The sequence below is a fragment of the Garra rufa genome, chromosome 1 (assembly GCF_049309525.1).
Source record: "Garra rufa chromosome 1, GarRuf1.0, whole genome shotgun sequence".
In the NCBI taxonomy this organism is placed as follows: domain Eukaryota; kingdom Metazoa; phylum Chordata; class Actinopteri; order Cypriniformes; family Cyprinidae; genus Garra; species Garra rufa.
This window is the reverse complement of record NC_133361.1, coordinates 28,832,564-28,846,809: the sequence shown is the minus strand read 5'-3', so window position 1 is coordinate 28,846,809 and position 14,246 is coordinate 28,832,564. Positions and strand designations below refer to the sequence as shown.

The following is a 14,246-nucleotide window of genomic DNA, read 5'->3' as shown; positions in this document are numbered from 1 at the left end:
CAGCTCCACATGCTGTTTAAAATTAAATGGACTGAACATATGGCCATTTTTAATATTGTATTGTCCATAAAAACAATTTAGAAACCATTTTATCTGCAAAGAGTGATTGGTGCTCCATTTGTCTGATTCTGAATGTGAAAATATGTTCTGCAAAAAAAAAACCTGATTTATGATGATGAGATGTGCATTAAAAGATGAAAATGAATTAGGCAGCATCTACTGTTTTGGCAACAACTGACTGATTGGTAAAGAGACAAAAAGAGAAAACACAACCACTGCTTTTGCAGTAGCTTGTTACAGGAAGGACCAAAGAGTGTTTATGCTTAATCTCTGAACCATTTACTCACTTAATTAGAGGGCGCGAGTGAATGAGGCTCATTTGCATTTCAACAGCAACGGACACGTGTGATTGCAGCCGAGACACATCTTTGACTCAAATCATGCTGGCTTTCATTAGCGTCCTTACAAGTTTCTGTTTACTGCTGTTTGGACTGACAGAGCGTACACTGAAAGGAACACACAAATCTTAAAAGTCCTGCTGATTCTCTATACAAGTAACCTGCTATGGAAACCAGCCATCCGAAGTAAGTCAAGGCTGTAATGAAGTGGCTTTTAGACGTGACTCCATATCTCTAATGTTCAGAAGCACTGCTGTGCGGAAAGTGGTTTAGTATAGAGGACAGGAACTTTGAGAAAAATTGTAGCTGTGCTCATTAGAGTTTGAGAAAGTCACTTCATTATATGAGCCAACTCAACTTTCAAGACAAACTAGCACCTATAGATTGCAAACTGCATGTTTGGCACCACACGCCTCCACAGGATGCACCCAACTGGCTCACTTCTTCTTCACGGACATTTCAATCCATCTGTTAATAGTTAAAAATTCAGTGTATGAAAAAAATCTAACCAAAACGTATCTCTCTTCCTTGTTAAAATGTCAAAACACCCACTCTTTAGGTCTCTACAAGCCGTAAGGATGGATGGCAGCGGTGGCGAATGGCTCAGCACTCACGTGCCCTCGTGTTGCCTGGAAAATGTCACTGTGGAGAATTCCAGCGCAGGCCAAATCTACGAAGTCGTGCTCCAGTCAACAAACACAACTAAGCGCAATCCACAGTTTGTTGGTGTGGAGCTCCTTCAGTCTTTTAAACCCCTCATCATCCCGTGCTACGCTCTCGTGGTCCTGGTTGGAGTTTTTGGTAACTACCTACTGCTTTACGTCATCTGCCACACCAAAAAAATGCACAACGTGACCAACTTCTTCATCGGCAACCTGGCGTTTTCCGACATGCTGATGTGTGCAACCTGCGTTCCCTTTACCCTGGCATACGCTTTTAACCCTCGCGGGTGGGTTTTTGGAAGATTCATGTGCTACCTGGTGTTCCTCATTCAGCCGGTGACGGTGTATGTGTCGGTTTTCACACTGACAGCTATTGGGGTAGACAGGTGAGCGATGCATGTGAGTGTTGTGAGCATTTCATCATTGCATAAATGTTTTACTAGCATACTGGGGATTTTGTGGCACATGATTATGTAGCAGATTGATTTGACTGACTAGTCATGTACACTACTATTCAAAAGCTTTAATATTTTGAAAAGAAAAGGTCTCTTGTAGCCTACTCGCCATATTATTTAATTACAAATACAGTAAAAACTGTTATGTTATGAAATACTATTACAATTTATTTTAATGTATTTTAAAATGTAATTAATTCCTGTGAGTCAAAGCTGAATTTTCAGCATCATTAATCCAGTCTTCAGCATCAAATGACATGTTAGTAGGGCTGTTCCATTCTGAAATTTTTGGAATTGATTCCAATTCCGAATCCTGGTTTTGTAATCGTTTTGATTTGATAAAAATTACAATATTTTTTGTAGCTCTGACTGATTTGCCCATGGAATTAGTAATAACCCACAGCTCAGCAGTGGAAACAAGACATGAAGTGTATCATGTCCACAATTCAGCTGAATGATGTTCACTTTAACAGTATGCTTTGCACAAAATTAGCAAAAAATACACTGAAACTAAATAAACAATATAAGAGCTTGTGGCTTAACTGTCAATCAGATGCACTCTTGGCCACGGATTTGTGCTCACTGCATTTTCTTTCAGAATTATCATTGGCTGAATCTGATAAAGGTTAAAAATAGCATTTATTTATGATGTAAATTAGATCTATTCTGTCATGCAGCCCTGAAAATTGTGGACAACATGGACCACTTTCACCATAAAATAACTTCGAAATCATTTTTTGAACTAGTTCATTAAAACAATCTATCTGAACAAACCTTTTCGTGGAAGCGAATCAGACTTCTAATAATTATTTGTGAGCAAGAGGAAATTTAATGGGTGCTTCTCAAACTAAAGGCTGCATTCTCAAACTCAGACAAGGTCAATAATGATCGTTTTCATTCAGTTTATTTTTCATGAATCAACGTTCAGCAACATTTGATGACTAGCAGCCAAGATATGCAGACTTCATGGGATGCAGCCTTTCATTTGTGAGGCACCTATATGTGACCCTGGACCACAAAACCAGTCATAAGGTTAAATTTGACAAAACTGAGATTTATACATCATATGAAAGCTCAATAAATAAGCTTTTTAATGATGTATGGTTTGTTAGGATAGGACAATATTTGACTGAGATACATCTATTTGAAATCAGAAATCTGAGGATGCAAAAAAAATCAAAAAGACTGAGAAAATCCCCTTTAAAGTTGTCCAAATTAGGTTCTTAACAATGCATATTACAAATCAAAAAATACATTTTGATATGTTTACAGTAGGAATTTTACAAAAAAATCTTCATGGAACATGAACTTTACTTAATTTCTTAATGATTTTTAGCATAAAAGAAAAATCAAAAATTTTGACCCATGCAATGTATTTTTGGCTATTGCTACAAATATACCCCAATGATTTAAGACTGGTTTTGTGGTCCAGGGTCACATATATATGATTTATTGAACTGAAAACTGCTCTGAATGAGTCGATTTCGTTTTGATGGGATCGATTCCAAATTTTGCCAATGCCTCAGGATCGAGGAATCAGCCCTTCCCAGCCTTAACTATTAGCACTGGAAAAATAAATCGAAGCATCATGAATAAAGAAATCATTCTGCATCGATTCTGAGATTTTCTGAATGCATTGCTATTCTCTCTCTAATTGATTCTGAGATTAGTTTTTTTTACAGTAGATAGCACTGCATTCTTTAGAAACAGCCATACTCTGCTTGCTTTCAATTCCTTACACACACTTCATCCAAAGTTGCGAAATTAACATATGTGCAAAACTGGAATATCACCTAAAACATTTGCGAATAAGAACAGTTTCCATCCAAGGCAAAGAGTCAAAGAGAACAAAATCACTTCATGATAAACTGCCATTAAATATCAGTAAGAACAGTAGGAGAAGTCACTGAATATAATAATTATTTATTTATTATAATTATATTATAATTATATTTTATTATAAATTTATAATATTTACTTAATACTTAAATAATTACTTGTGCCTCAGAAAGAGCAGATGAAACATTAAAGCGGACACTGCTTTCAGAGGTGTTTGGGAACGCAAGACAGTTCTGGGAGGCAATTATACAGAAATACTTTGATGACAGACTTTGGTCACGCATTTCAGAATGACTTAAAACATTTCAAATGCTGTGCATCAAGATCGGTCCACTGGTTAGTCAGGTTATCCCATCCCGACTTTTTTGGTGCGCGTGGAAGAATTTGTTCGCAAAATGCGTTTCCATCTCCCATTATTCGCATCAACCCTTTTTCGCACAATTCAAAAATCACCTCAATGAATTAAGGATTTTTTTTTTTAATTTTGCCTTTTCCATCATTCTGATGTGATACTTCAAAAAATGCACATAAAAACAGGGTGATAGAAACATAGCCACAGTGGGCTGTTTACATTAATTTTGTGTCATAAAAGCAATCTGAGCTGAGGAGCAATAACAAATTACACAACATTCTTCAGTGCTCTTCTTTGCGAGCATTTGAGTGTGCGGGTAAAAAGATTGGCAGGCATTCTGCTGTTAAAAACTAAGCTCAGAATCGATTCCGGAGAGAACCGTGATGCATTCGTAAAATCTTAGAATCGATCCATGAATCACGTTGCATTGATTTATTGTCGCAACCCTACTAGAGAAGGTAACACTTTACAATAAGGTTCATTAGTTAACATTAGTTAACCATATTAGTTAACATGAACTAATAATGAACTGGACTTATGCAGCATTTATTAATCTTTGTTAATGTTAATTTCAACATTTACTAATACATTATTAAAATTTTGTTAACATTAGTTAATGCAGTGTGAACTAACATGAACAAACAATGAACAACTGTATTTCCGTTAACTAATGTTAATAAAGATTAGTAAATACAGTAACAAATGTATTGTTCATGCTTAGTTCATGTTAGTTAATACATTAACTAATGTTTAACTAATGAACCTTATTGTAAAGTGTTACCCTAGAAATTAGTCTAATATGCTTATTTGCTACTCAAGAAGCATTTTTTTATTATTAACATTAACCATCATAGACATATGGATATTATCAGTGTAAACAATCATACATGGTGAATTGATGAATTAAAAAAAAATTGAAAAGTTCAAAAGAACAGCATTTATTTGACATAAAAATCTGTTGTACCTTTATAAATGTCTTTACTCGTCTTTTGATCAATTTAATGCATCCTTGATAAATCAATCTTACTAACCCAAAATTTTGACTGGTAGAGTATATTTGATATTCAAATTTGTCTACGTAACAGGTTGTCAAAAACATATTATTACATGCATGGTATAAAAGTCACTGCCACATGCTGATCAGTTTGAATACAGCATGTGATCATATGATGACTGGAATCTGAAAATTATCTAGCAAAACAGTCAGCCATCTTCTAAAATAAATACAAATGTATATATTTTTTAACCACAAATATTTATCCACACCTTCACATATTGTGTAATAATGTTGAAAAGGTTATGCATGGTTAGTTGTTCGGCTGTGTACTTCTGTGTACTTGACATTTTCCAATGTGACTAAGTAATGCGAGGTCGGGCTAGTGCAAAGGCGAACATTTGTTGTTAATAAATATATAATTGTAATTTTTTTTTAGAAAATGGCTTATCGTTTTGCTAGATAAGGCCCTTATTCCTTGGCGGGGATCAGGTAGAGCCCTTTGAAGTGGCATTGAAACTGCAATTTGGACCTTTAACCCATTGGCCACTATATGGAGAAAAATCTTTTAATATTTTCCTCAAAAACCTTAATTTCTTTTCAAATGAAGAGAGACATAAACATCCTGTAAGAAATGGGGATGAGTAAGTAAAGAAATTTTTATTCTGAAAGTGAACTAATCCTTTAAAATGTAAAGTTTGTTCTACAAGCAATTAAGCTTTTCTTTAAACTTGCCACTTTTTTAAGGAGTAGATTTTAACTTGAACAGTTTTTGAACAGATTTCTGTTTGAATAGATTTCTTTTTGCTATAGCAAGGTCATAACAAAAATATCTTGAAAACTTTTTTACCATGTCCTCATTATTTATTTTTGCGGATTTTGAAATGGCTTAATAGCTTGTCTCTTTGTCCTTGTCCCAGACCTTGGCAGTCGTACACTACTGTATGACAGTCCAACATACAAATAAATCAGAGACTTCGAAGTATGATAAAAGAGTGAAATAATAATCAAGCATTTTAATATTTATTGTTTAAAAAATTATGACATCAGTGCGCAAAATACATCATTTGTGCTAGAAAAGACACTGATGGGAATTTGAATAACTTTCAGAAAACTAAAGACAAATGATAGAATTGTTCTCATATATGTCCATGGTTGAACGCTATTAGACTTATTTTATTTTCTAAAAAATACACATTGTTTCAATCCCACATACATCTGTTTCATTGTTTTTCAGCTCAATTTGAATGACGCAGTAATCAAAACAGCTCTTTTTCAGGGTGCCAGAAGAGCCTATAAGTGCAGTCATAAGTGTTCATTTATAAATAGTAATTTCAACTTATGGTACACAAAAAAAGCCTTGAGAATGAATGATATTATGTAGTATGACACATAGAAAGCTGGAGGGCTAAAACTAGGGCTGTTCGATTCCGAAAATTTGAAAATTGAAAAAAAAAAAATTGATTTCAAATTGTAATTCATTGCCCAGGAAATTAGTCATAACCCACAGCTCAGCAGTGGACATGCATTTATTGCATGAATAAAACAAGACGTGACGTGTATAAAATGACAAAATTAGCAAACTATACACTGAAACAAAATAAACAGAACTTTAACAACAACACTGATATAAGAGCTATAATTTTGCAATAAATGCAGGATGATATAAGAGCTCGTGGCGTAGCTGTCAACCAGATGTGCTCTCGGCCACTGATACGTGCTCTCTGCGTTTTCTTTCAGAGTTATCATTGGCTGATAGAAAGATTAAAAATAGCATTTATTTAAGATGTAAATAAGATCAAGACACGTCATGATCTATTCTGTCGTGCAGCGCTCAAAATTGTGGACATCATGAGCCAGTTCTCCCGTAAAATAACATCTAAATCGTTTTTTGAACTGGTTCATTTAAAGGGGTCCTATTATGCTCCTTTACAAAGTCTTTAATTTGTTTTTGAGGTGTACTTGAACATGCTCACATGCTTAGTTGTTCGAAAAACGCATTATTTTTCGCATAATTTACATTATTACAATAGCTTTCTCCCCAGGCTGGCACAAACGGCTCGATTAGTTCCAGGTCCCGCCTTCCGAAAAGTCAAAAGTATTGTGATTGGTCAGAAGTCCCAAACGAGCCGACCTACGGCTCGCTGTAGCATCCCAAAAGCGGCTGTCCATATTACATGGGTAAAGTTAGGCGAATCCCCCACCCGCCAACGAATTGAATTTCAGTAGGCGGGATACCGCGTTGTGACATCATTGCATGCGGAAAACAAACGCTGTAGTCCAAACGAGTCGTTCGTTGTAGTTCTTGAAAAGTGATTTTTTTAAAACGAAATATCTCCGTTTGGAGTGGACTTTGAGATTTGTAACTTTGTAGATGTTTTTTATGCCCAAACATACACACCACACACTGGCTAAAGTTCAAAAAGTGAAAAAGCATAATAGCACCCCTTTAAATGATCTATCCGAACGAATCTTTTCGTGGAAATGTATCAGACTATAATAACTATTAGCGAGCAAGAGGCAAATTAATGGGTGCTTCTCAAACTGAAGGCTGCATACTTAAACTCAGACGAGTTTAGTAATGAGTCGTTTTTATTATGTTTATTTTCGTCAATCGACGTTTGATGACTTGCAGCCGAAATATGCAGCCTTCATGGAATGCAGCCTTCTGTTTAAGAGGTAAGTTTTGTTGAACTGAAAACGGCTCTGAATGAGGAGTCGATTCCCCTTGAGAGGATCCTCAATTCCCAATGCCTCGGAATCGAGGAATCGATTCTTTTTGGAATCGATTCCCAGCCCTAGCTAAAACAACATTACTGCCATATTGTGAAATACAAAGGACACCTAAAATAGACCCGGATTTCTTATCCTCAATTCTGAAAATAAATTCATTGTGTATCTTCTTTGTTAAACTTTGTGGCTTCATGCAGCCTTTAACCTTCACACTTTCCTCCCTGCGTAGGCATGTGAGTCAGTGATGGATGATGGTGCTGCATGATTGTCAAGGAAAATGAAAAATTGTTGGTTTGTAGTATAATAGGTGCATTAGGAATCCTTTTACCTTACAGTGAAGGCTTTTTTTTTTGCGCAGACTAGCGTCATCTCCTGTACATGGTCTGGTGGTTCATCTGCTATTCTTTTCACATGGTGAAGCCTACGTGAATACAGTTTTTAAAAGCCCTTGATATACCGTGGGTTTTGGACGCATTCATCCAGGCTGGATCAGAGGCGAGGAAATGTGTGTCCATTTAAGAGTGAGCTTTTGCAGCAAAACATCAGACAGGTCCTTTACACCTTAAAGCAAATAAAAAGAGTTCATTTAGAGGTCTTGTTTCTATCCTGTTTCTTGCAGCCCACTGATTAAGTCTTTACAAAATCAACGTGTAAAATATCATATTTGCTTCAGCTTATTATGTTGTCGTTCCCAGGGTAAATAACATAAAAAAACGAGCTTAGCTTGAAACATGTGCCTATTAAACAGTATACAATGAAACAGTATGTTGGTTGTTTGAAAAATACTATCATCAAGATTTTAAATATCATGAGGTGTAACCATCAAACCATCAAATAAAAGTAATATAAAAGTTACACATATTATGAATTAAAAATGAATAAACATCATAGTTTTGCAATCAAATAAGGAAAATATTTTGTGGTACTGCAAAAACATGCCGAAATAAATATATAATACGTTCATGTGACAGAGTTTCTATCAGTTTTATTTTAACTACAAATTCTACGTACGTGTGTGTGTGTGTGTGTGTGTGTGTGTGTGTGTGTGTGCGTGCGTGCGTGCGTGCGTGTTAAATGTGATTGTGTCCATTGTAACAAGTTTGTGCTAAAAAGATGTTCAATTTCAAATGATAGTCAATTATAATAACAGGCTAAACTAGGGTGACCATATTCTGAGAATCCAAAAAGAGGACACCATCCCCAGGATGGGTTTGACTCCATGTCCGGGTAAAAGAGGACGTATGGTCACCCTAAACAAATCGGTCAGATAAAGATCATTTTAAGCTAGGTTGTACATAAACCTTAACCAATTAAATCCTCCAAACTTACCTGTCATACCACGGTAAGGTCTTTTTCACGCAGAATGCGTTTTTTGTTCCCAAGGTTCTTATAATTGTTTGTCTTTGTAAACATGCGTTAGGCTAGACAGAAGTCTTTAAACGTCATTTCAGCGTCTTGCTCATTTTTGTAAAATACTGTCAAGTATAATTTTGTAAATCATTGACAAGACCTTTCACTTTCTGTTATTTAGCTGCGCTGTGTAAACGATGACAAACGGCTGATCACATAGCATTAGCGCCTCAGGCGAATTGAATACGGATCTTTTTAGAGCTCGACTCCTCAGAATTAAAGAATCGATTCTTTATTGAATCGAGTCTCAGCCTTAAGACTCGCACTACATGACATGACATTTTACACTAACTAAATTTAACGGTCAAATTATCTGATATTTTCAAAGGATTATTGATCTTCGCATAATATATACAGTCATAAATGGGCCATTCTACAGAACTGGCGCTAACCGCTGTCCCACAAGCAAAAAGCACATTTAAAAAAAATTAAGATCCTTTTATTATCTATTGAAACCCACAATAATATTTAAAATATCAATAAGATTAATGTAAAACCTCATTTAGTGGGTACCCTTAATTGGGAGGAGGCTGCACCGAACCCTAAACATAAATTATGAAAATGATATTTTACTTCATTGTTGTTTTTAAAAATATTTTTGATTTTTTTTTCTTTGTAAATTATGAACCTTTATGTAAAAAAAAAAAAACGTGTCCGGCATTTTCATTTCACTACTGAACACTATTTTTCTATAATTAAACACACTTTTTTGATAGTTATTCCATAAAATGTTGTTTTTATGTGTGGACAATTGTTCTAGCTAACCATATGCTGATTAGCATCTTTGAAATGGGCTCAAAATAATCTAAAATTGTCACTACCGTAAGAGTTACGACGAAAACATGTCATCATTGTTTCTGTAGTGACAAAAGGGAACACACTTTATTTAGGGGATTTTTTTTTTTACCACAGTTATGCACATATTTAACACTTTAGTATGTTGTAGTAGTGTTTTAGTATGTTAGTTAAAATTCTGTAATGTGATGTAGCTATAAGCTTTACTGTCATTACTAAACGTGCCGTCACTGCCGAAACATGGGATGTTTTGTCAAAAATAAAGTATATTGAATTATCAACTGAGATGATAATGTTTGGTTCAATGTATATTCAAACTAATGAACCCTTAAGTTTGAAATCAGTAAGATTTCAGCTATTTTTGGATTCAAAATACAACAAATCTCATAAATCACACTTGAAATATTGTTACAGTCGTAACTGTTAATGAATTAACTCTGAAAACATTTGAATAAAATAGCAAAAAAATATTTCCGAGGAAGATGTAAGTAAAATCTTAAAAGGTCAATACAACCCTTCACATTAAATTATATATACTGTGTTTCGGTAGTGACAGATTTGGGGAGAGAACAAATATTCCAAAACTTTCTGAAAATACAATATGAATATTAACTTCACAATTATTTGGAGAAGAATTACAAGTGTACCTTGGATATCATATAATTTGCATACTTACAAAATTATATTATATAGGGCCATTTTACAGAATTGGTTCAAAGTCAGAGTTGGAAACAATTTCCTTTTCAAGCATTTACTAATTTTAATGACTTTCTTCATAAATTTCTATCACTTCAACATTTTTTTTTCAACGTTTTAAGGGGAGACAATGCAGGCAAAAAAGTTTTATTCATGCACCTGTTTTTGGTGTTTCATAAACTTTTTTTTTTTTCAGACTAGAGGAAAAAAACATCCAAAAGACAAATGTTAAGTATTTCTTGTATAGCACTTTATCTATTTGTGTCAATAGGTTTCAATTACAATACACATTTTTAAAGGAAGTTTTCTCGAAATAAATCTTCACTTCAGTTACACTTACACACACCAAACTTTACATTTTTATTCCTGTCTATATCCTGAAGGATTTTACAGAGAGATTTGTTCATTTATTATTTGCTTGATTTTATACAACATTTTATTCCTCAAATTTTTTTTAAATATAGTGTTTCCTGTCTGTTCTAAGTTTTTTCTGAATTATGTTGTGACGATACCCAAAATCCCCTCTGTAAAAACTTTTGACTCTAATATGTCAAAAAATAAATAAATAAATAAATAAACAAGAATTTTGAAAGTGACTTCATTCAGTGTTTCGAATTTGGTGCTAGATATGTATGCAAAAATTAGCGCATATCTCATTAAATAATGCCTCATTTATAAATGTAACATTTTAGAAAACTTGTAATACAAAAAAATGTTTGCAGTTATCAATGTAATCAATAAACTTGGTAATTAAAGTCATAACTATTAGTTCGTTTTTTACCCTATTCACCTGCAGTGTCTCCTTAAAGGGATTCTCCACCCAAAAATTCTCTCATCATTTACTCACCTTCATGTTGTCTCAAATGTATATTACACTCTTAAAAATAAAGATGCTTTCAAAGGTTCTTCACAGCGATGCCACAGAAGAATCATTCAGTCAAAGGTTCTTAAAAGAACCATCTCTTTCTTACTTTTTTATATTCTGAAGAACCTTCTTTCGCAACAAAGAACCTTTTGTGAAACAGTAAGGTTCTTCAGATGTTAAAGGTTCTTCACAAAACCATTTAAACAAAAAAGGCTCGTCTACGGAATCGTGAGTCACCTTTATTTTTAAGAGTGTACACTCTTTCTTCTGAACAGAAGCAGAGATAAGTAATGCATGAGTCCATCTATTGCAAGTGTGTCGAGCCAACAGACGTGTGTGAGAAAACTACTAATTTTATTAAAACTAGAAACCAGAAACAATGGACAGCAACTGTTCATTGGAAAGTTTAGTATCTCTTGAATTTAGACATTAAAAATGTGCTCATAATAGAAGAGAATTCATTGTTGCAGAGAATTAAACTGTAATGTACTTCTGAATAAATGAATAGACAAAACAAAAGCCAGTTGAACTTTTGCTTCAGACTAAAACTGTCTTTTTAACTTCTAGATACTACGCTACTGTTCATCCACTAAAGAAGCGCATCTCAGTTCTGGCCTGCACATATCTTCTCTCCGGGATCTGGATTCTGTCGTGTGGTCTGGTGGCTCCTGCTGTGGCCCACACATACCATGTGGAGTTCAAAGATGAAGGTTTCACCATCTGCGAGGAGTTCTGGATGGGTCAGGAGAAAGAGCGACTAGCCTACGCTTACAGCACGCTCTTCATCACCTACGTTCTTCCTCTGTCAGCTCTTTGCATCTCCTACTTGTGCATTTCGGTGAAGCTTCGCAACTGCGTGGTGCCAGGTCATCGCACCCAGAGCCAAGCGGAAGCCCAGCGGGCTCGGAAACGCAAGACGTTTCGATTGGTGTCATTGGTCGTTGCGGCTTTTGGCATCTGCTGGCTGCCGATAAGCGTCTTCAATGTTCTTCGGGATATTGATATAGATCTGATCGACAAGCGCTACTTTCTTCTGATCCAGCTGTTGTGTCATTTGTGTGGGATGAGTTCATCTTGTTGTAACCCGTTTTTATACGCATGGCTGCACGATCGTTTCAGGGCGGAATTGCGCAAGATGTTCACTTGTCATCGACGGATTGGCATCGGGATTCCCGCAAACAACTGTGCCACCGCTAGCGTGGTCCTCTGACATAAAAAGAGCACGCTGCGTTAGTTCAAAAACTACCAAAGCGTGGGTTGCAAACTTGCGGGAAAAAATGTTCACATCGGTCCTGGCCGGAACTCCACCATCTGTAAGGTTCCTCCACATGCATCTTGTTTTAGATGGACACAGATGGTCTTTCTTGGACGTACAAGCCATGTGAGAAAGCAGATGGATTTAGCCACAAGATTTCACCCTGCTGTCTGTGATTTGGATACGGATTATCTAGGAAGGAAACTGGTCTGATGTTGGTCTCATTACAGAGGAATGCTCCCTAAAATACTGTGGCAGAAACATTGAGATACAGCTTTCAAAAAAGCAAACGGCTTTTCAGCTTTAAAAGTGAATTACAGCTTATTTTAATGCCTTTCAGACTGCTGGATCAAACTGCATGTGTTTATACAAGATGTCACTAAGACAAGGAGATAAAATATTTAAAAATAACACAGCCTAGAAATTCCGTATTAAATATTAAAGCATTTTAATAATTCAATGTTTTTATAACTTTTTAGGCCTTTAATGTGGTAATAATACAGTGTGCAAGAATACAAAAACTTACTGTCTTTATATACAAAAGAAACTTTGTCTGCTCAAACAAAAAGTTTTTTTTCATTTTGCAGCCAATATGACTCTATGGATGTTGTAATGTAGTTGAAATTGTTCATTATTGACCCAAGAATCCAGTATCTTCACTGCCCTGAAGCAAATAAGGAACAGAACTAAACGTGCCAAAATGTGTCAAGCGAGGGAAAGTCTACTTCGTGTGATTATATCTGTATAATTCTGTATAAATTATTCATGTAACGTTGCATCAATAAACAGTGTCTGGACTGGCGGGTGTTTTATAATGAGGCATGAAACACCATGAGAGCACAATTACTATTGTTTCATTGATGGAGATGGAAAACTCTCAATATTTTGTGCTAATGGGTCAATAAACTGTCAATAAAGAAGTGACTGTTTGAATTTTAATGAAAGATTTGGACACAAAGACACATTACTGGGTAAACAAAATAATTGCAATGAACTTGTTGTTCAGCTAAATGTAACATTATGTTTTCCAAGAGTAAATGATCTGTACAAACCTCCAAATATTGCTAGTTGTGCTTTAGATGAATAATGGGAGTAATATACATACAATTGAAGTCAAAAGTTTACATACACCTTGGAAAATCTGCAAAATGTTAACTATTTTACCAAAATAAGAATCATACAAAATGCATGTTATTTTTTAATTTAGTACTGACATAAGATATTTCACATAAAAGGCGTTTACATATAGTCCACGAAAGAAAATAACTAGTTGAATTTATAAAAAATTAACCTTTTCAAATGTTTACAAACACTTGATTCTTAATATTGAGTTGGAATGATCCACAGCTGTGTTTTTTGTTTAGTGGTAGTTGTTCATGAGTCCCTTGTTCATCCTAAACAGTTAAACTGCCCCCTGTTTTTCAGAAAAATCCTTCAGGTCCCACAAATTCTTTGGTTTTCAGCATTTTTGTGTATTTGAACTCTTTCCAACAATGACTGTATGATTTTGAGATCCATCTTTTTTACACTGAGGACAACTGAGAGACTCACATGCAACTATTACAGAAAGTTCAAACACTTACTGATGCTGCAGAAGGAACAATGATGGAGCTGGGGGGGTGAAAACTTTTGAACAAAATAAAGAAGTGTACATTTTTCTTATTTTGCCTAAATATAATTTTTTCCCATTTAGTACTGCCCTTCAGAAGTTACAGAAGATACTATCCTGTTTCCCAGAAGACAAAGGAAGATGAATTTAAGTTTACTTCTGAAGCATTAGTGAGCATTTGAA

General features: G+C 35.1%; 1 protein-coding gene across 1 annotated transcript; it reads left to right on the top strand.

Moving 5' to 3' along the window:
- Positions 1 to 964: 964 nt before the first annotated feature.
- Positions 965 to 13,374, top strand: prlhr2a (prolactin releasing hormone receptor 2a). The gene is made up of 2 exons (XM_073844967.1): positions 965 to 1,446; positions 11,767 to 13,374. Exons 1-2 carry the CDS (start codon positions 977 to 979, stop codon positions 12,407 to 12,409), a joined length of 1,113 nt encoding a protein of 370 aa, XP_073701068.1. The 5' UTR covers positions 965 to 976; the 3' UTR covers positions 12,410 to 13,374.
- The last annotated feature ends 872 nt before the right edge of the window (positions 13,375 to 14,246 follow it).